The sequence below is a fragment of the Xiphophorus couchianus genome, chromosome 20 (assembly GCF_001444195.1).
Source record: "Xiphophorus couchianus chromosome 20, X_couchianus-1.0, whole genome shotgun sequence".
NCBI lineage: Eukaryota > Metazoa > Chordata > Actinopteri > Cyprinodontiformes > Poeciliidae > Xiphophorus > Xiphophorus couchianus.
The window spans coordinates 18041028-18064316 of NC_040247.1; the positions used below are offsets into that span (position 1 = coordinate 18041028).

Below are 23289 nucleotides of genomic sequence, written 5' to 3' on the forward strand. Positions count from 1 at the left end.
GAGAAGACGCAGCTTCATCGAGAGACGGGCAAAATGTTCAGCTCAGGCTTTAAGCAAGAAAACAAAAGAAGCTTTAGAGATAAGATAAGAGAACACAATTATATAAATAAAGCTAGATTAGGTTTGAAACATTCTCTAAATACGTTTCCTCTTCTGAAAGTAGCAGGTTGCAAATGTTTTTGACTATAGCAGATTTAAAGTGCCAGTTTTCCTGTGGTGAATTTCAACCAGGCTGCCTTGTGCTCAACCCAGAGGTTTGACAGTATGGCTCAAAACCATGAAGGTTGAATGCAATAAAACAGACTGCAGAGAGGTTATTCCTATTCATCTTGGTGATTATGAGTTACAAATGAAAAAATCAGTTTCTGAAAACATTTGACTACAACACAAGCCCACTAAAAAGGAGTTTTGATCCAGAAATGTAACTGTGTACCACTCCATCTGTTGACAGAACAACCACCAGGAGAGAAAAGCACAACAGGTCATTGTTAAAAACGCTGGATGTCCACTGCATCCAAACACATTCGTGAAAAATTGAGTGGTAGGAAAAAGCATGAGGAAAAATGTGCTAAAGCAACAGCTGAGTATTTAAGGCCTCCTCGACTTCCAATTCAATTCACATCTGGCTCTCCAGCACAGGAGAAATGTCTTGAAATGGGAAAAAATGTAGGTACAAGACAAAGTATTAGACTTTTAATCATTTTTCTTTCCTTTTATTTCAATTTTAAAACATCTAGCGCAGTGTTTCTCAATTCCGGTCCTCATGCCCCCCTGAGCCTGCATGTTTTAGGTGTTTCCCTCCTGCCACACACCTGTATTGAATATTTGTGTGATTAACAGGCTTCTCCACTACTTGATGGTCATGCAGTCATTTGAATCAGCTGTTCTGGAATAGAGGCACATCTAAAACATGCAGAGCAGGGGGGCCTGAGGACCGGAATTGAGAAGCACTGATTAGCGGCTTTTATGGAAAAGCAGACCTGAATCCTGGTTAAATGCAGGTTAACTAATGTCTCATTCTTGCTGCCGAGATCAGCTTAGAAAACTATCAAACATCTATAGAAACAAAGGTTTTCTCTAAATAATTATGCAAGATTATTTTATTTCTCATTAAAATAGTCCAGGTTAAAAAATTTTGAGATGAGAATAATCAGACCCAACAAGCAAAAACGCTGTTTCAAAGCAACATTTCCTGAACATCATCATGCTGCATTGACGCAATAATTCATGATTGCAGTGTGTTGGCTGTCCTCAACCAACACACTGCAGTCTTGTTTTTATTAACCAGACTTATATACTCTATATGACATAATGTGTTTTATTATTCCAAAAACAATTCTAAAAAAATGTTTTAATTTAATTGTATTGATCAGAAATTCCAGTCTCTATAGCTCCAGAACACTTTTAATTTTACATACAGGTAAAGCGCCATCTGGTGGCTACTTTTATACTGCAACAGAGAAGGTAGAATATGACAATCTTCCACATTTCAGGAAGATCCAAACCACTTTGGACAGAGTTTCATGAAGAATTTTACTTGGAGCAGCATGAAAGATAAAACATTTTTGAATACAGCAAAATAAAAACTAAAAGCAACAGTTTTCAATGAAAACCTGTTTATTAAATACTTTAATTGTTAGTGAGACTCAGTTTCTATTGCCTCAGTTGAAGTATTTATGTTCATGGAGGAAGCCCTCAGGTAAAGTTCCTGTAGAAGGACAACATGGCGTCTAAACTCTGAGGCCCGCCTCCAGAAACCTGCTGAGTCTGGCTTTCTTCTCCTGGAGGCGGCGGCTCCTGGGATGCGTACTGGGTCGGGTACTGGTACATCGGGGGGAACGGAGGAAAAGAATGTGGCGGTCCTGCAAACTGAAAGGGAGGCGGCGGAGGAAACGGGGGATAAAAAGGAGGAGGCGGCGGATACTGAGGAATAAAAGGTGGAGCTGAAGGTAAGGAGCTGCCTGGAGGTGTGGGTTGTGGAGACAGAGAGGATGCTGGGGGATTTTCCTTCTGAGGCTCAGGCGGTGACGACACAGCAGGAGGTTCTGGTTTGGTCTCACTCTCAGGAGCTTCTTCTGGGAATGTTGTTGACTTAAAGAACATGTGTGATTTATTCTGCTGAATTTTAGCCTTTCCTGGTTTTGGTCTTTTGTCATCAGCGAAGTATGCAGAGGGAGGGGCAAACTCAGATTCTCGCTCATCTCTACGTCGAGTTTTCCATTCGCTAAACATGAATTCTGGGGAAAAAAATACAAAAGAAGCAAACAAGAAGTGTAAACTTTAGGAAATTCAAAGATCTTGAATTTTACAGCAGTACTAACACAAAATATTAAGTTGAAGAGTTTGTGAAAGTCCTAAAAATTTTTGGAAATTATTTAAAAATGAAGATGCCTTCAGAAGCTAGTTAGTTTTATTACCCAATTTACCCACAGAAATGTTAGATTCACATAAAAACATTTTAAGTTATGGCCTTTTACTTAATGTACAGTTTGATATTGTTAGCTAAAAAAAGGTTCAGATGCTGGTTTCAACTCCTGTTTTTCCATCGCATCACATTATTGTACAATTCTGGGTAAATATGCCCTCATTATATTCATGATTTAATAATGTAAATGTTTTCTTACAAACATTTAAATAACAATAGGTTTACCTTTGCCTCTGTCCCATTCTCTGACATGAGGGACTCCAGGCTTGGTGTCCCTCCTCTCCTGGATCTCCACCTCCACCCTCTTCAGAGTGCTGACCTCTGGCGGCACGTCCGGCTGAGGGATCGGTCCGACTGGCTCATCCTCCTCTTCCTCCACTGAAACAAGTGATTGACAACAATCCTTCACCAACATGTCTGTTACAACCAAAAACAAAATGTCGACTTCACTGTAAAATATCTAATAGTTCAGTGAGTAATATATGCAAACCTTGATTTTCTTCCTCTTTCTCCTCTTCCTCAGTGCCATCCAGCTTTGACTTCTTCATCTTCCTCTGCCTCACCTTGGCCAGTCGAGCCTGCAGGACGGCCTGCCTCTTCTCTTTGAGTCGTTCTCTTTTCGTCCGCTGATCTGTCGTCTAAAGGAGAGAACGGATGGAGCGGGAAACATTTCACATCCAACATGGAGCAGCTTAGTTGACTGGTCTGCAGTATAATCAGATGAAATAACTTCATATCCCAGCATATTGTTAATTAGTGTTGAGGCTTCGGTCCTTTCTCATGGGACAATATGTTTATGCTGCTTCTTACACGCCTCATGACTACAAATATCGTGTGTGTGTTTTGTTATTGCTTCCATATTCCTGTTTATCAATGAACCCACCTGGTCTCTGAGCATGTCCAGAGTTTCTCTTTGCTTCCTGCGCTGCTCTTGGTCCTGAGAGAAAGCGAAGTAGCCCACACCGAGCTCTCGGGCCTCTGAGATCGTTGGAAAAAAAATAAGAATAAAACACTTTAGAGAACCCACACAATGTCCATAAATAGCCGTCTTAGAATTCTACAATTTATGGCTAATGCATGTTTATGTTACACCTGTGCATTTAAATAAACATAATAATAACATCCCAGATCTTTGCGTAAAGTGTAATTCTAAAGGGACTCTAATACACTGCATGTGGGAATACAGACAAATCAATGCGTTTTGGACAGAGGTGAAAGATATAATTGAAAAGAATTCTCTCAAAGCAAATCTCACTGGATCCTAAATTGTTCCTGTTAGCTTTATACCCTGAGAAGCATAACTTTAGTAAATCAGAATGTACTTTTATTGATATAAGCTCATTATCTGCAAAAAAAAATTATTGCTTTGGCTTGGAAAAATGTCAACAGACCTAGTGCCACGCAGTGGTTAAAGCAGATGTCATCTAGTTTGCCGCTAGAAAGAATAAGATATATTAGGAAATCCAAACAATATCTTTATGAGAGGACTTGGACTCACTAATTTTATTAAGGACTTGGACTTGTCAGAGGGTTTGTTTGAGTTTTGATTTGCTGGAACCTGCAGTGTGCCATGCTGAACAGACATGTACAATTATATCTAACCTGGTTGTAATTTGTACCCCTGTTTTTTGTTCCTATGTCTTGTCTTTTTTCCTTTCTTTCTTTGTTTTTCATTTCTCTGATATGAGAAGGAAAAAATACTGTAATAACAACGAAGAAAACTTGTTCAGATAGTTACATGATTGTATTTCCAAAGTGGAAAATCTCAAAAATATTTTGGTAAAAAAAAAACACTTTAGCACCATTTCACATAAAATGGACCTTCAAATGTCTTATTGTCTTAAATGGGAAGCTGATTTGCTGCATATCAGATGCAAAGTGCATTAATGCAGGAAACGGCTTCCAGGTGTAAGAGTCTGCGTGCTGGACCTGAACCACTGAGGTGTTGGCAGATTTCTGCTCACCTTGTGCTCTAATGTCCTCGTAGTGGATCGGTCCAACCGGCCTCTTCATGGCCTCCTCCTCCTCCCTCTCCCACTCCTGCCGCTGCAGCTCTCGACGCATGTCCTCTGAGAGTAAGCTCTTGTCGTTTGGGATTATCCTATAAAGAGCAGCAACAAGGTATCATAAACACATCATATGCAACAATAAATAAAATCCAGAAAGACAACGCCAGAAAAAGCTGAACTTGATATGATGGCACCTTATTGAAAACACTTTCCAAATTAAATTCATACTAGAACTGTTGCCTTGGTTTCACTAAAAGAGAAACACAAAATGTGTTTCACTCATCTTCAACTTTTAATAAACATGTGTAACCCTAGAATGTCCGACATGGAACTTTCTATAAACTATTTGATCTTTTTTAATTTTAACAGAAAAACAGGAGTAGTTTCATGCAGTTTTATATAATTGATGTTTATCCGTCTCTCATTAGGAGTAGACAAAAACATGACCAGTTTCCTCTTCTTCTTCTGTCTTCATGTGCTGCCTGAGTGGCTGATCTCACTACTTTCATAAAACTTGTCTTTGGTCTTCCTCCTTTCATCCTCAGTGTTCCTCATCGTTGGTCCAGTACACTCACGATCCCTCCTCTGCACAGATCCAAACCTTCTCAGCTACTCAACCTGATCAGAGGAAAAATACCAAAAGCTCGTTAAAATATTTACCCTTTTCCGTTAAAATCCTGGTCCATTTTCACAAAGTTTGGCAGATCTTTCTTCATGCATCTTCTAGACCGTCCCAAAGCATCCACATAATCCACCCTGAAAAAATAAAGATACCATTTACCATTATTTTACATGATTTGAAAAGCCATGTTTGACTTGAAATTGTTAAAGATTTAACAAACATAAGTCAGTAGGACTTTTCTCAGCTTGATTTTTTTTAACATATAAAACATGAACCCCATAAATCATGCAGTATGTACAAATAGAGCTTTCTTCATCCAATATCAAAAATCAGACATTACCATTCCTCATCTGGATTCTGGGGAGGAGGGATGGGTGACAACCTGGCTTTATCCTCATCCTGCATCTCCTTCTGTGCAAAACTTTCTCTCTTCTTGTTGATTATCTTCTGGGTGAAGTCGACGAGGTATAGTGCCTCCGTCTCTTCATCTGGCAATTAATAGGAGAAGTTCAACCCAAAGCCACTGCAACCTTTTATTACATGAACAGTAATAAAAGGTTGCAAAATATCCATATTCAATCATCGTTTGCTATATGGTAGGTACATGTAAATTATGCAAATGAAAATGAAATTGTTTTCAACAAATTTTACAAAGTAAAAGTCTGAAAAGTTTGGTCAAATGCTTTCATACAACACCCAATCAATAAATATTTAAACAAAAATTTTCATATGGAAAGCGTACGCTGCAAACAATAGTGGTTCAGGTAAACTAGCAGGCTTCACAAAGAGAGCATGAAGCAGCCAAGAGGCCTATGGTAACTCTAGAGGAGCTGCAGAGATCCAGGCCTCAGGTGGAAGAATCTATTGAGAACACTTAGTTGTGAACTCAAAAAACTCTGGCCTCCATGGAAGAGTGGCATAATGAAAGCCATCGTTGAAAGGAAACTTTATAAAATCATCTTTGCTACAAGCCTCAAAGGAGACACAGCAGGCACGCGGAAGAAAGTACTCTGGTCAGAGGGAATGCAAACTGAGCCATTTGGCCTATATCCAAATACAATACATAAAGGAATACAAACAATGCACATCACGCTGAAACATGGTGATGGCAGTATCATGCTGCTAGGTTGTTGTTATTTGCAGTGACAGGAAACACAGCCAGAGCTGACGGAAAAACCGAAAAGGTCTAAACTTTTCCCACTTGAGTATAAACTTTCTTGCTACTTCTCTTGTCTTTAAAGTTTCACTATCAAGCAGAACATAAAAACAACTCTCAGGTCTAACAAAACTAGTTTTGGTTATCACACATTTAGTGCAAGAATGGCCCAGTCAAAGTCCAGATCTAAATCCAGTTGAGAATCAGTGGCGAGACTTGAAAGTTAACAGAAATTCTCCATTTAACCCGACAGTTCAGGTTTTCATCTGTAAAAATATTTTTAAAACTGTGTAATATCTGCACAATTACGCACTACTTTGTGTTGATCTGTCATAAAATTCCGATAAACACAAATGAGGTTTCGATAATTAGCTTATCCAGAGTCTGTAAAGAATCAACCTGGAAAGTCTCCCTTTGTCATCTGGTCATAGAGTCTGGCCTTCTCCTCCAGTTTACGCCTGTGATGGATCAGAAATCAAAAGTTAATATTCTTGTCTGACTGAAAGCATTAAACCTTTCTGTGAAGTGGAAGATGAACTCGCCTGGCTGTATCCAGAGTGACCTGCTCCTCTGCCAGCTGCTCTGCATCCTTAGCAGCTCTAGCTGACACGCCAGCGTTTTGTTTAATCCAGATGTTAGGTTTCTGAACGAGTAAAATAAAGAGAAGAATTCGAGTATGTCAGCATCGCCAGAAGATTCGTTAATAATATTTAAGGGAATAAATTAAATTTTACCTTAGAGGTGACTTTCGTCTTGAGTCCAGCTTCAGCATTTTCCTGCCCGAGTTTCTCCCGTCTAAATTGTTCCTGCTTTCTGTAAAGCTCCGCTTTAAGGTCCACCAGCTGCAGAAACGTCGAACCAATTAATGTACATTTTCTTAAAAAGTGCGACCGCAGTGAAGTTAGTTTCAAGTTGGATATTCGATATTCGAGCTCCGCGGAGTAAGCGGCGTTTAGCTCAAGGTTGATCCGATTTATGAACGTTACTGTCGGCCAGCGGTTCTCTATCGCTCCCGGCCGCAGCGTCCGAAGGTTCACTTAGGGACTATCAACAAATTACCGAACCAAACATTCCTATCAAAGAAATGTTAATAAATGCCTTGAATTGTAACCAACTAACTAATTGTCATTGCTAATTCATGCTTTTACATGAGCCAAAATAGCATCTATAAAATTTTAAAGTCATATACAATATTTTCAATAATTTTAATATTAAATAATATAATGTTTTCTTCAATAGCTTCCAGGTCATGTGACCTAATGACTCTAAATCACTTTGAAACAATTACAATAGTCTCTACAGATGAGGCACAGACATTTGATTTCCATTTTTAGCCATTTTCCATTTTTTATTAATTTTTTTTGTCAAAAATGAGGGTTTTTATTCAATAGCTTCCAGGTCATGTGACCTAATGACTCTAAATCACTTTGAAATAATTATAATAGTCTCTATAGATAAGGCACAGTCATTTGTTTTCCATTTTTGATTAATTTTCCATTTTTTATTAATTTTTTACGTCAAAATTGAGGGTTTTTCTTCAATAGCTTCCAGGTCATGTGACCTAATGACTCAAAATCACTTTGAAATAATTATAATAGTCTCTATAGATAAGGCACAGTCATTTGTTTTCCATTTTTGATTAATTTTCCATTTTTTATTAATTTTTTTTGTCAAAATTGAGGGTTTTTATTCAATAGCTTCCAGGTCATGTGACCTAATGACTCTAAATCACTTTGAAATAATTATAATAGTCTCTATAGATAAGGCACAGTCATTTGTTTTCCATTTTTGATTAATTTTCCATTTTTTATTAATTTTTTACGTCAAAATTGAGGGTTTTTCTTCAATAGCTTCCAGGTCATGTGACCTAATGACTCAAAATCACTTTGAAATAATTATAATAGTCTCTATAGATAAGGCACAGTCATTTGTTTTCCATTTTTGATTAATTTTCCATTTTTTATTAATTTTTTTTGTCAAAATTGAGGGTTTTTATTCAATAGCTTCCAGGTCATGTGACCTAATGACTCTAAATCACTTTGAAATAATTATAATAGTCTCTATAGATAAGGCACAGTCATTTGTTTTCCATTTTTGATTAATTTTCCATTTTTTATTAATTTTTTACGTCAAAATTGAGGGTTTTTCTTCAATAGCTTCCAGGTCATGTGACCTAATGACTCAAAATCACTTTGAAATAATTATAATAGTCTCTATAGATAAGGCACAGTCATTTGTTTTCCATTTTTGATTAATTTTCCATTTTTTATTAATTTTTTTTGTCAAAATTGAGGGTTTTTATTCAATAGCTTCCAGGTCATGTGACCTAATGACTCAAAATCACTTTGAAATAATTACAATAGTCTCTATAGATAAGGCACAGACATTTGATTTCCATTTTTAGCCATTTTCCATTTTTTATTAATTTTTTTTGTCAAAAATGAGGGTTTTTATTCAATAGCTTCCAGGTCATGTGACCTACTGACTCTAAATCACTTTGAAATAATTATAATAGTCTCTATAGATAAGGCACAGTCATTTGTTTTCCATTTTTGATTAATTTTCCATTTTTTATTAATTTTTTACGTCAAAATTGAGGGTTTTTATTCAATAGCTTCCAGGTCATGTGACCTAATGACTCAAAATCACTTTGAAGTAATTATAATAGTCTTTATAGATAAGGCACAGTCATTTGTTTTCCATTTTTGATTAATTTTTTTTGTCAAAAATGAGGGTTTTTCTTCAATAGCTTCCAGGTCATGTGACCTAATGACTCTAAATCACTTTGAAATAATTACAATAGTCTCTATAGATGAGGCACAGACATTTGATTTCCATTTTTAGCCATTTTCCATTTTTTATTAATTTGTTTTGTCAAAATTGAGGGTTTTTATTCAATAGCTTCCAGGTCATGTGACCTAATGACTCAAAATCACTTTGAAATAATTATAATAGTCTCTATAGATAAGGCACAGTCATTTGTTTTCCATTTTTGATTAATTTTCCATTTTTTATTAATTTTTTTTGTCAAAATTGAGGGTTTTTATTCAATAGCTTCCAGGTCATGTGACCTAATGACGCAAAATCACTTTGAAATAATTATAATAGTCTCTATAGATAAGGCACAGACATTTGATTTCCATTTTTAGCCATTTTCCATTTTTTATTAATTTGTTTTGTCAAAATTGAGGGTTTTTATTCAATAGCTTCCAGGTCATGTGACCTAATGACTCAAAATCACTTTGAAATAATTATAATAGTCTCTATAGATAAGGCACAGTCATTTGTTTTCCATTTTTGATTAATTTTCCATTTTTTATTAATTTTTTACGTCAAAATTGAGGGTTTTTCTTCAATAGCTTCCAGGTCATGTGACCTACTGACTCAAAATCACTTTGAAATAATTACAATAGTCTCTATAGATGAGGCACAGACATTTGATTTCCATTTTTAGCCATTTTCCATTTTTTATTAATTTTTTTTGTCAAAAATGAGGGTTTTTATTCAATAGCTTCCAGGTCATGTGACCTAATGACGCAAAATCACTTTGAAATAATTATAATAGTCTCTATAGATAAGGCACAGTCATTTGTTTTCCATTTTTGATTAATTTTCCATTTTTTATTAATTTTTTACGTCAAAATTGAGGGTTTTTCTTCAATAGCTTCCAGGTCATGTGACCTACTGACTCAAAATCACTTTGAAATAATTATAATAGTCTCTATAGATAAGGCACAGTCATTTGTTTTCCATTTTTGATTAATTTTCCATTTTTTATTAATTTTTTACGTCAAAATTGAGGGTTTTTATTCAATAGCTTCCAGGTCATGTGACCTAATGACTCAAAATCACTTTGAAATAATTATAATAGTCTCTATAGATAAGGCACAGTCATTTGTTTTCCATTTTTGATTAATTTTCCATTTTTTATTAATTTTTTTTGTCAAAATTGAGGGTTTTTATTCAATAGCTTCCAGGTCATGTGACCTAATGACTCAAAATCACTTTGAAATAATTACAATAGTCTCTATAGATGAGGCACAGACATTTGATTTCCATTTTTAGCCATTTTCCATTTTTTATTAATTTTTTTTGTCAAAAATGAGGGTTTTTATTCAATAGCTTCCAGGTCATGTGACCTACTGACTCTAAATCACTTTGAAATAATTATAATAGTCTCTATAGATAAGGCACAGTCATTTGTTTTCCATTTTTGATTAATTTTCCATTTTTTATTAATTTTTTACGTCAAAATTGAGGGTTTTTATTCAATAGCTTCCAGGTCATGTGACCTAATGACTCAAAATCACTTTGAAGTAATTATAATAGTCTTTATAGATAAGGCACAGTCATTTGTTTTCCATTTTTGATTAATTTTTTTTGTCAAAAATGAGGGTTTTTCTTCAATAGCTTCCAGGTCATGTGACCTAATGACTCTAAATCACTTTGAAACAATTACAATAGTCTCTATAGATAAGGCACAGACATTTGATTTCCATTTTTAGCCATTTTCCATTTTTTATTAATTTTTTTTGTCAAAAATGAGGGTTTTTATTCAATAACTTCCAGGTCATGTGACCTACTGACTCTAAATCACTTTGAAATAATTATAATAGTCTCTATAGATAAGGCACAGTCATTTGTTTTCCATTTTTGATTAATTTTCCATTTTTTATTAATTTTTTACGTCAAAATTGAGGGTTTTTATTCAATAGCTTCCAGGTCATGTGACCTAATGACTCAAAATCACTTTGAAATAATTATAATAGTCTCTATAGATAAGGCACAGTCATTTGTTTTCCATTTTTGATTAATTTTCCATTTTTTATTAATTTTTTTTGTCAAAATTGAGGGTTTTTATTCAATAGCTTCCAGGTCATGTGACCTAATGACTCAAAATCACTTTGAAATAATTACAATAGTCTCTATAGATGAGGCACAGACATTTGATTTCCATTTTTAGCCATTTTCCATTTTTTATTAATTTTTTTTGTCAAAAATGAGGGTTTTTATTCAATAGCTTCCAGGTCATGTGACCTACTGACTCTAAATCACTTTGAAATAATTATAATAGTCTCTATAGATAAGGCACAGTCATTTGTTTTCCATTTTTGATTAATTTTCCATTTTTTATTAATTTTTTACGTCAAAATTGAGGGTTTTTATTCAATAGCTTCCAGGTCATGTGACCTAATGACTCAAAATCACTTTGAAGTAATTATAATAGTCTTTATAGATAAGGCACAGTCATTTGTTTTCCATTTTTGATTAATTTTTTTTGTCAAAAATGAGGGTTTTTCTTCAATAGCTTCCAGGTCATGTGACCTAATGACTCTAAATCACTTTGAAATAATTATAATAGTCTTTATAGATAAGGCACAGTCATTTGTATTCCATTTTTGATTAATTTTCCATTTTTTATTAATTTTTTACGTCAAAATTGAGGGTTTTTCTTCAATAGCTTCCAGGTCATGTGACCTAATGACTCAAAATCACTTTGAAATAATTACAATAGTCTCTATAGATAAGGCACAGACATTTGATTTCCATTTTTGATTAATTTTCCATTTTTTATTAATTTTTTACGTCAAAATTGAGGGTTTTTATTCAATAGCTTCCAGGTCATGTGACCTAATGACTCTAAATCACTTTGAAATAATTACAATAGTCTCTATAGATGAGGCACAGACATTTGATTTCCATTTTTAGCCATTTTCCATTTTTTATTAATTTTTTTTGTCAAAAATGAGGGTTTTTCTTCAATAGCTTCCAGGTCATGTGACCTAATGACTCTAAATCACTTTGAAATAATTATAATAGTCTCTATAGATGAGGCACAGACATTTGATTTCCATTTTTGATTAATTTTCCATTTTTTATTAATTTTTCTTGTCAAAATTGAGGGTTTTTATTCAATAGCTTCCAGGTCATGTGACCTAATGACTCTAAATCACTTTGAAATAATTATAATAGTCTCTATAGATAAGGCACAGTCATTTGTTTTCCATTTTTGATTAATTTTCCATTTTTTATTAATTTTTTTTGTCAAAATTGAGGGTTTTTATTCAATAGCTTCCAGGTCATGTGACCTAATGACTCAAAATCACTTTGAAATAATTATAATAGTCTCTATAGATGAGGCACAGTCATTTGTTTTCCATTTTTAGCCATTTTCCATTTTTTAGGATTTTGTTACGTCAAAATTGAGGGTTTTTATTCAATAGCTTCCAGGTCATGTGACCTAATGACTCAAAATCACTTTGAAATAATTATAATAGTCTCTATAGATGAGGCACAGTCATTTGTTTTCCATTTTTAGCCATTTTCCATTTTTTAGGATTTTGTTACGTCAAAATTGAGGGTTTTTATTCAATAGCTTCCAGGTCATGTGACCTAATGACTCAAAATCACTTTGAAATAATTACAATAGTCTCTACAGATGAGGCACAGACATTTGATTTCCATTTTTAGCCATTTTCCATTTTTTATTAATTTTTTTTGTCAAAAATTAGGGTTTTTCTTCAATAGCTTCCAGGTCATGTGACCTAATGACTCTAAATCACTTTGAAATAATTATAATAGTCTCTATAGATAAGGAACAGTCATTTGTATTCCATTTTTGATTAATTTTCCATTTTTTATTAATTTTTTACGTCAAAATTGAGGGTTTTTCTTCAATAGCTTCCAGGTCATGTGACCTAATGACTCAAAATCACTTTGAAATAATTATAATAGTCTCTATAGATGAGGCACAGACATTTGATTTCCATTTTTAGCCATTTTCCATTTTTTATTAATTTTTTTTGTCAAAATTGAGGGTTTTTCTTCAATAGCTTCCAGGTCATGTGACCTAATGACTCTAAATCACTTTGAAATAATTATAATAGTCTTTATAGATAAGGCACAGTCATTTGTATTCCATTTTTGATTAATTTTCCATTTTTTATTAATTTTTTACGTCAAAATTGAGGGTTTTTCTTCAATAGCTTCCAGGTCATGTGACCTAATGACTCAAAATCACTTTGAAATAATTACAATAGTCTCTATAGATGAGGCACAGACATTTGATTTCCATTTTTAGCCATTTTCCATTTTTTATTAATTTTTTTTGTCAAAATTGAGGGTTTTTCTTCAATAGCTTCCAGGTCATGTGACCTAATGACTCAAAATCACTTTGAAATAATTATAATAGTCTCTATAGATAAGGCACAGTCATTTGTTTTCTATTTTTGATTAATTTTCAATTTTTTATTAATTTTTCTTGTCAAAAATGAGGGTTTTTCTTCAATAGCTTCCAGGTCATGTGACCTAATGACTCAAAATCACTTTGAAATAATTATAATAGTCTCTATAGATGAGGCACAGTCATTTATGTTTTATGTTTTTATTTTATAATTCTTAGGAATATTTTCCTTAAAGTTTAAGATTGTTGCTTAATAGCTTTCAGATTACGTCATAAAATGACTTCAAATCTCTTTGAAATCATTCAAGTACACTTTATACATCACACATAGCATCAATGCCAAACAAACATATTACATTTTCATTTTCCACAGATATTTTCAAAAAGTATTTCGAACAATAATGAACACAGTTTCTAGTTTCAAGATTAACTACACAATACACATTTCCAACTGCCTTTTTTTTTCTTTTGAAATTCTGTGCTCTTCATATTCATGCACAGGGCATGGTACCATCGGTCACAGTTGTCACACTGGATCTGTTCACAAATACAAGAAAATATACATGTTTAGCAGTACTGAACTTACTCATCTCCTGTCACACAGTTTGGTGTTTACTTGCTTGTCATTTGTTATATAAAACATTTCATGGCTCCCAAGAGTTATTTCCTGTGTCTACTTCTGAAATTTACATTGACAACTCTTGATTTCTCACCCAGTCTGTCATTCCAGGGCCAGACCCCGGGGCTTTGTATGCAGCGCACATCGCACACCAACAGTGGTCATCGAATACTGTAATCAAGAAGAAATATACAGCATAATATACAGCATATTCAAACAAGATATATATATATATATGTATATATATATATATCTATATCTATATCTATATATATATGTATAAAACAAAATAGCTAATTATTTCAGAAAATTCATTTAAAATTATTAATACTTGGAGATTACTTAAAATACATTTGTAAAGTAACTTCTCTAAATTATCAAGGTTGCATATCGTTTAGGTATTTTTGTCTGTTTGGATTGGCACTGTTGGTGGTTTATATTTTGTTAAATGGAATTTGCATTTTGTAATGTTTTTGTTTTTATTGACCTCACGGGCTGCAGGAGCTAATGAGGGCAGACCCCATCTAAGTTGACAGAGTCATTGAAACAGTGAATTAATCGAACTGTCAAGATGTGCTTGTCACAAAGAAATCAAAACTTAGTGTTCCCCAGCGAAAGCAGCGAGATCTGTTTAGTTTTGTTATCTTTATTGTAAGTTCATGTTTTGTATTCCAATGTTTGTATATGTTTTAGTTTTCACATTTATTGAGGTTATTGTGGTGACTTTGATGATGGTGGTTGATCTTAATCAAATAAAATAAAAAACCTTAAATTCACCAGTCGAGACTGGTTCAGTAATGAAAGAGATGGGGAGATTCTAAAATATATATGTGTGTATGTTTATGTATTGTAAGTCGAAATGAAAGACATGCACATATGGTATACCTGATGCATCAAGGATTTGAAGAGCGAGAGTTCTTCTTTCACTTTTCATTGCCTTTTTTGTTGTGTCAAAATCTACATCTGGCATCAGAGGGAAGGCTTCCATCCAAGCTTTTGCCATCTAAAGAAAAAAAAAAGTTTTTAAAGACTTTTTTTATTGCATTATAATGCATCAGACTTAAACATTCATGTGGACATATATAGTGTATCCACACATACTAAAACAGGTATGTTTGTTAGTACAGATACCTGTAGTGAAACATCTAAATGTTTCAACATTTAGAAGATGATGGAAGAAGTGTAATTACAAATACTGTGTGGCATGTTGCACTGACCCCAGTTATGGGCTACTGTTGGGGGAGTCTGTATTCCTCCAAGTGAATACACACTCTTTCCACAATTCCGAAAGCCCATTTTAACTAACCATAGAGACTGTATTTGATGATAGACAACTTTTCTCTATAATAATTACACAGTGTCCACACTTGTATAACAAAAAACATGAACTCGTTAATTTACTTTGACTACAATAACTCCACAGCTGCTTCCGTCTTGTTGAATAGGGTGGCGCATTGTCCCCCCTTTCCATTGGATCCCAACCCAGTCTGTTTTTCCATGGCATGTCCTTCTCATTTTGAAGTATTCTCTGGATAACAAACAAAATGATTTGTGTAAGAGCAATTGTATTCTGTAATTACACTCATAAGACAACTCACGCTTTCCTCTTATCAGTTTCTATTAACAACAACAATGTTAAGTTTATTGAAATTAATATTTACATAAATATTTAAATTAATGTAAATATTTTTTACACAATATATTTGTAAAAAATATTAAGGATAATATATTTCCATAATGTATTCTTAAATCTGAATGTCACATACATTAAGATTTTTAACTCAATCTCTATGTGGTCACTTTGCAAATTTATTAATTTTTAATACATTTTAAAAATTTATTAGAGCTTTATTTACTGTATTCTTTTAGCTGCCTTTTGGGAGTCCACAAGCTCAGATGATACTTGTGCAGGATCTATTAGGAACACAGTTCTGGCTTCTGCATTGATGTACTAAAACAGATCAACAAAGGAAAGGGGCATAACAAAGAAAAATTTCATTAAAACTAATGTGAATATGTCATGCTCTATCCAAACCATAAAATGAAAAAATATTTATTATAGACAAAAAATTACAAACCAGCAACTTCCAGTGATTGTTGTTCACAAGGACAAATGACAGAACTGCTTCATAGTTGTCAAAGTTTACCTGAAATGGCATTTAAAAATGTTCAAAATTTAAATGTTAACATAAAGAAAAACTTTAAGCACATGTCTCGCAATTAATCTTTTCCCACATGTCAGTATTTACTTTTACTTAAAATTTTTCTTTTCAATGACAAGGTGTTTTAAAAATGATAAAATAATCAATACACTGTTTTACAAGAATTAAGGTGTTAAATATTGCCCTGTACAGGCTGCTGTGGGATGGTGTAAAGCTTGCAGTGATGTTGATGTTAGTTAGTAGGACACATACAAGATATCAAATGAAATTACTTAGCCAAGATTAATGTGGGTGCAACTAGATCAAGATTCTTACTTCTACTTTATTAAATGATTGACATTTACATTACTCTGAAATCCTATATGTAGTGTCTAGTACAGAATTTTTTTTAAAATGTGGAATTAATTATGTAATGTTTTCTAAAGAAGTTGTCCAGCCTTACTGCCATGTTCAGCTCTTCATTTGCATGGATAACCATATATATGACACTTATATTTGGAACTTGCATGGCAGTGAACAATTACATTAATTTTGTCAAGTGTTTCAATGTTTAAAACAGCCAAGTAGTCAGTAAAACATGGCAATTCTTTCAGAAGACTCTTTTAAAACCAACCCAGCTTTTAATTCAAACCTTTTCAAAAAACTAAATCTTGTTCTTCTTTTTATCAACAAGCACACATATTTGCCAAAAACACATTACATATGATTTCATGTTAGAAGTAATTTTGTTGTCAATTTTGTAGCTCTGTGTAAATGATGTGTAACTGTGAAAGTTCTGTTCATTCATCTTATAATGACATAATATAGCAACAAAGAAATCCATTACCTTTGGTAAACTTTGTCTAGGAAGCTCAGTTCTGTCCCCGAACAAAATCACACCAGCTGAGTAGTGATTCAGGATGTAGAAGGTGTCCATGACTCCCAATGCATGGGCAGAAGGCTTTCAATGATCTGCACAAGGAATATCAGCATTTCCACATATTAAACATGCATCCAAAAGTCTTCTCATACAAATCTCAAAATTGGTTTGTATTAATATTGAAAATGAAGATGTTTTATAAATGACTGAAACAAACACATACCTCCCCTGTCAACCACTGATATGGTCGAAGAGTGCACAAGTCAGAATGATGAATCACAATGCTCCGACCTTTAATCTGTGACGGAACAACTGCTACTACAACTTCTGTGTCACTCTTTTTCCAAAGCAAGGTTAACTGCAAATCAGATATACAAAGAAAAAAAAAATCAAAACATTTGAAAGTAATACAATAAAAATGTATATTTTACAAAATTTAAATACTTTATGCTAACAGCCAGCCATAATAAAGACAAAATCTATACCAGACTGCAATACATAGATGTCAATTATGTTATCCCATGTTAACCACATTATGAAATTGTGAAATGCAGGCTATTATTACTTGTTTACTTCTAATGAAATTTCAGAAATGAATATTACAAAAAAATTTTATCAGATAATTTCATTGTTTTTAACAAACTAATTCTTTATGTGGAACTGCAACAGAGCCTCAAAGGTAGGTGAAACCTTACCTGTGATTCTTTATTATTATCATCATCATCAGCTTTGGTGATTTGTTTGTTTGTGCCTTTGGAAGTTCTGGGATTGGGTAATGTCTTTGGGGGATTGAAATACTTGGATTTGGTCTTTGTCTGACCAGCAGAACTTTCCCTCTTGTTCCATTTTTCTTTGGGATCATCCGCCGGTTTAGTCAAAACTCTGACAGTTTTGTCCAGAAGTTTGTCTGGCAGACCATGCTGCATAACATGTTCAACATACCGACCTTGTAAAGATGTATACAATTTTGTGATGAAGTCTGCTGGTCTGAGGTACTTTTTTTTGGCCAAGATGTTCTTTTTTACCAAGCCAAACCACAGCTCCACATGGCAGTTTGTTTCTCTTGATTTGCTTGTTTTATTTGTTGCAGCAGATGTGGGTGTTTTGTACCGTGTTAAGTCGCCAAGTAACATTCCGCTCCACAGTGGGATGATTCCCATGTAGTTCTTCACAAGCACATCAACTATACCAGGACAGCAGTAATGATTTTCTGTGATCTCTGATTCCTCGGACAGAATGTCAACCTGAGCTTGGTCCCGTAAAACTTGGAAAGTCTTTGTAAATGGTGAGTTAGCAATAATGCTGTTGCTTTTGTCACTTTTGCTGTGTTGTGCTTCTGCTGTATGCTGGCCATCTTCATCTTTCTCTGACTTGTTGTTGGAGATACAGCTGTTGAGGTATGCTTGACTTGTTTGTACTAAGGGGTTGCAATGTTTTGCATCAAATAGTACACACATGTTGTAAAACACCTCCATGGCAAGTTGGAGGTTATTGCAGTTTAAAAGGGATGCAAAACAATAGCTTGCATACTCTTTTAAGCCTCGATCACGGGTCTTTTTCCCAAAAGCTTGTGTAACAGCCTTCATAATATGGGCAGAGCACAAGTGCAATACTGTGAAGTTTTTCATTACAACTTTATGTTCATGCACAATCTCAAACGCTCTATGTAGGTACTGTGAAATATCCTCCTTGTTAAAGGCTAGTAGCACACTATTAATGAGAGCCCAGCTGTAGTCAGTTTCTATCTGTGCTATTTTGATTTTGGTAGTGTGGGTCAGTTTTCTGTTGAATTCCATCAACCAGTGTGAAATGGAAGGAACAGTATGGCTGTTGGTCAGTAGCTCAGTTATGGGCAAAGGAGGTTTGTCCTTGCCCATCCCTGGCAAAACCATAGCATAATACAGAATTTTTTTTTCCTGACCAGGTATTTTTTGTACAACACTCCCTGTGGCATCAAGGTGGGGGGTAACAGGTGATGAATTTCTTAGATGGTGGGCCAATATCTGTAATCCAGTGTCTGTTTGTAAATGCACTGCAAAAGGGTCAATGTGAAGTTGTTGGAAATATCCCTTGGAGTTTGAATTAATGCTTGTTTCTTTAATCAGTTTTTGTGTTAACACGAGCTCAAGTATTATGTCATCATGGAGTCTTGTACTCTTCTTTAATTCTGATGAAATTTTTCTTAAAACATCTTTAGTGAGGCTTTTCGTAATGTTCCCCGCTGTGATTTCTTGGATTGGTGTCTGCCTCAACTTTGAATAGTAGTATTTACTGACACCATCTGCTACAGCTTTGGCTATCTTACCTCTTTTTAAGTATTTTGCTGGTCTGAATCTCCATTCTTTTTTACGGTGTGTCACCGAACCAAGCCGTTTCACAATAAAAGAGATTTCGCTGTCAAATGGTTTAGGGATGTTCTTCTTACTAAAAGTAAATTTTAGTCAATTTTGACGTAAAAAATTAATAAAAAATGGAAAATTAATCAAAAATGGAAAACAAATGACTGTGCCTCATCTATAGAGACTATTATAATTATTTCAAAGTGATTTTGCGTCATTAGGTCACATGACCTGGAAGCTATTGAATAAAAACCCTCAATTTTGACAAAAAAAATTAATAAAAAATGGAAAATTAATCAAAAATGGAAAACAAATGACTGTGCCTTATCTATAGAGACTATTATAATTATTTCAAAGTGATTTTGAGTCATTAGGTCACATGACCTGGAAGCTATTGAATAAAAACCCTCAATTTTGACGTAAAAAATTCCTAAAAAATGGAAAATTAATCAAAAATGGAAAACAAATGACTGTGCCTTATCTATAGAGACTATTATAATTATTTCAAAGTGATTTTGAGTCATTAGGTCACATGACCTGGAAGCTATTGAAGAAAAACCCTCATTTTTGACAAAAAAAATTAATAAAAAATGGAAAATGGCTAAAAATGGAAATCAAATGTCTGTGCCTCATCTATAGAGACTATTGTAATTATTTCAAAGTGATTTTGAGTCATTAGGTCACATGACCTGGAAGCTATTGAATAAAAACCCTCAATTTTTGACAAAAAAAATTAATAAAAAATGGAAAATTAATCAAAAATGGAAAACAAATGACTGTGCCTTATCTATAGAGACTATTATAATTATTTCAAAGTGATTTTGAGTCAGTAGGTCACATGACCTGGAAGCTATTGAAGAAAAACCCTCATTTTTGACAAAAAAAATTAATAAAAAATGGAAAATGGCTAAAAATGGAAATCAAATGTCTGTGCCTCATCTATAGAGACTATTGTAATTATTTCAAAGTGATTTAGAGTCATTAGGTCACATGACCTGGAAGCTATTGAATAAAAACCCTCAATTTTGACGTAAAAAATTAATAAAAAATGGAAAATTAATCAAAAATGGAAAACAAATGACTGTGCCTTATCTATAGAGACTATTATAATTATTTCAAAGTGATTTTGAGTCATTTGGTCACATGACCTGGAAGCTATTGAATAAAAACCCTCAATTTTGACAAAACAAATTAATAAAAAATGGAAAATTAATCAAAAATGGAAAACAAATGAATGTGCCTTATCTATAGAGACTATTATAATTATTTCAAAGTGATTTTGAGTCATTAGGTCACATGACCTGGAAGCTATTGAAGAAAAACCCTCATTTTTGACAAAAAAAATTAATAAAAAATGGAAAATGGCTAAAAATGGAAATCAAATGTCTGTGCCTCATCTATAGAGACTATTGTAATTATTTCAAAGTGATTTTGAGTCATTAGGTCACATGACCTGGAAGCTATTGAAGAAAAACCCTCATTTTTGACAAAAAAAAAATTAATAAAAAATGGAAACTGGCTAAAAATGGAAATCAAATGTCTGTGCCTCATCTATAGAGACTATTGTAATTATTTCAAAGTGATTTTGAGTCATTAGGTCACATGACCTGGAAGCTATTGAATAAAAACCCTCAATTTTGACGTAACAAATTAATAAAAAATGGAAAATTAATCAAAAATGGAAAACAAATGACTGTTCCTTATCTATAGAGACTATTATAATTATTTCAAAGTGATTTTGAGTCAGTAGGTCACATGACCTGGAAGCTATTGAATAAAAACCCTCATTTTTGACAAAAAAAATTAATAAAAAATGGAAAATGGCTAAAAATGGAAAACAAATGACTGTTCCTTATCTATAGAGACTATTGTAATTATTTCAAAGTGATTTAGAGTCATTAGGTCACATGACCTGGAAGTTATTGAATAAAAACCCTCATTTTTGACAAAAAAAATTAATAAAAAATGGAAAATGGCTAAAAATGGAAATCAAATGTCTGTGCCTCATCTATAGAGACTATTGTAATTATTTCAAAGTGATTTAGAGTCATTAGGTCACATGACCTGGAAGCTATTGAAGAAAACATTATATTATTTAATATTAAAATTATTGAAAATATTGTATATGACTTTAAAATTTTATAGATGCTATTTTGGCTCATGTAAAAGTATGAATTAGCAATGACAATTAGTTAGTTGGTTACAATTCAAGGCATTTATTAACATTTCTTTGATAGGAATGTTTGGTTCGGTAATTTGTTGATAGTCCCTAAGTGAACCTTCGGACTCTGCGGCCGGGAGCGATAGAGAACCGCTGGCCGACAGTAACGTTCATAAATCGGATCAACCTTGAGCTAAACGCCGCTTACTCCGCGGAGCTCGAATATCGAATATCCAACTTGAAACTAACTTCACTGCGGTAAAAGTGCGCATGTATCAGTCCATAGTTGGCGTTAGCAGGGCCCTAGCTAACTTACGTTGTTTTTATCGTTTACAAAACGCCAAGCTTCATAACAAAAACCTACATGACTAATTATTTAAAGTAGACTTCGATTAACTTACCGTCGAAGCTGCTACTTCAAGAGTTTTCTTCTTTTTATCCATATTAACTCTATAATGGACCATATAATCTACTGCTGAGCTACCATTAGCTTAACCATGATCCAACTCCTTCTTCTTTGCTAATATTCTTAATCACTAGATGCCTGCCGCTTGTGCGCCATCTAGTGGACACGTTCTACACTTACACTTTCTGGAATTACTTGGAGGACATCTAAACAGCATAAAATGTTGCAAATTCTTCACATTAGGAAGACTTTTTCCGTTTATTTTTCATTCAGAAGTTAAATCTGGGTTATTCTGAAAGAAAACATAATTATTAAACATTATACGGTGTATATATAGGCCTAGAATAGCTGAAAAGATTGAATGCATTGAAAATATATTTAAAAGAATATGAAATTATCACATTTTTCTGTGTTTTGCCCAGAGTTGAGTATTAGAGGTTTATAGTAACAGAGAAAAAATTCTGGTGACAATTTTGTTTTCTTACCAAAATAAATGTGGCCTTTTCCTCACAAGATCAGCGAAAGAAAAGCCTCGTAAGGGTGGGCAATCCTGGTCCTCGAGGGCCGGTGTCCTGCAACTCTTATATGTCTCCCTGGTCCAACACACTTGAATCCAATAGTTGAATCACCTCTTAAGTGCAGTCAAGTTCTCCAGAGTCCTGTTAATGACCTCATTATTTGACTCAGGTGTGTTGGAGTAGAGATACATCTAAAAGTTGCAGGAGACCGGCCCTCGAGGACCAGGATTGCCCACCCGTGGTCCTGAATGTTTGAAAACCTGGATCAAGCCTCGAGTCACTCTCTGTTCCCTTGTTAAAACAAGGCTATGATGTTACGTTTTATTTCAGCAGAGCAGAACATTTTAAATCCTGTGCAAACAGCTCAGTATTTAGTTTGCAATCTCTCCTGTTTGAGGATTCAGTGATGCTGCTGCAGCCTTGCAGATAAGGCTGATGTATCCGTTTCTCTCTCTGCTGCAGCATTACCTTCATCTCTGAAGTGATAGGATCAACAGACAGGACGTCATGTCAGACAGATTAATGTTTATTTTTGTATCTGATTAAACATTCAGTCTTGTTCTGCCAAGATATGACGGAATAGGTCCTAGTAAACTTGGATTAAATGCTTTTGTGAGCCATGACAGAGGAAGACGCGTTACCTAAAGGTACAAAGCAACTTTTAAAATCAGTTTTATGTTCAGGCAAAAGAAGCCGAAGAATATCTTCAAACATATTTCCATTTCTGGCCACATCAAGATTTTGAATGTCCTCAAAGGGATGCATGTGGCAGGGTTTATTTTTAAAAAATCCCTTTAAAACTCTTAAAATATTATAAACTTCTCTGAAAC

The 23289-nt window shown here is 33.9% G+C and overlaps 2 protein-coding genes across 4 annotated transcripts; both read right to left on the bottom strand.

Moving 5' to 3' along the window:
- Nucleotides 1-1386: 1386 nt before the first annotated feature.
- On the bottom strand, nt 1387-22088 carry ccdc174 (coiled-coil domain containing 174). Its single transcript, XM_028003642.1, has 11 exons — nt 21937-22088; nt 6947-7054; nt 6755-6855; nt 6612-6670; nt 5397-5544; nt 5095-5190; nt 4390-4526; nt 3309-3403; nt 2916-3063; nt 2651-2803; nt 1387-2237 (listed from the first exon to the last, which is right to left on the bottom strand). The coding sequence occupies exons 1-11, from the start codon at nt 21997-21999 to the stop codon at nt 1696-1698; spliced, it is 1650 nt and encodes a 549-aa protein (XP_027859443.1). The 5' UTR covers nt 22000-22088; the 3' UTR covers nt 1387-1695.
- Nucleotides 13564-19461, bottom strand: LOC114135931 (uncharacterized). 3 transcript variants are annotated; one of them, XR_003593695.1, is made up of 9 exons: nt 17731-19461; nt 17259-17393; nt 17003-17127; nt 16093-16161; nt 15871-15965; nt 15416-15542; nt 14900-15017; nt 14109-14185; nt 13564-13932 (listed from the first exon to the last, which is right to left on the bottom strand). XR_003593695.1 is itself a non-coding variant. In XM_028003643.1 (7 exons), the coding sequence occupies exons 1-7, from the start codon at nt 17090-17092 to the stop codon at nt 13822-13824; spliced, it is 687 nt and encodes a 228-aa protein (XP_027859444.1). In that variant the 5' UTR covers nt 17093-17106; the 3' UTR covers nt 13564-13821. The 3 variants fall into 3 exon arrangements, 1 of the variants encoding a protein (XP_027859444.1); XR_003593696.1 differs by lacking the exon at nt 15871-15965; XM_028003643.1 differs by lacking the exons at nt 17259-17393; nt 17731-19461 and having other exon boundaries at nt 17003-17106.
- Nucleotides 22089-23289: the final 1201 nt, after the last annotated feature.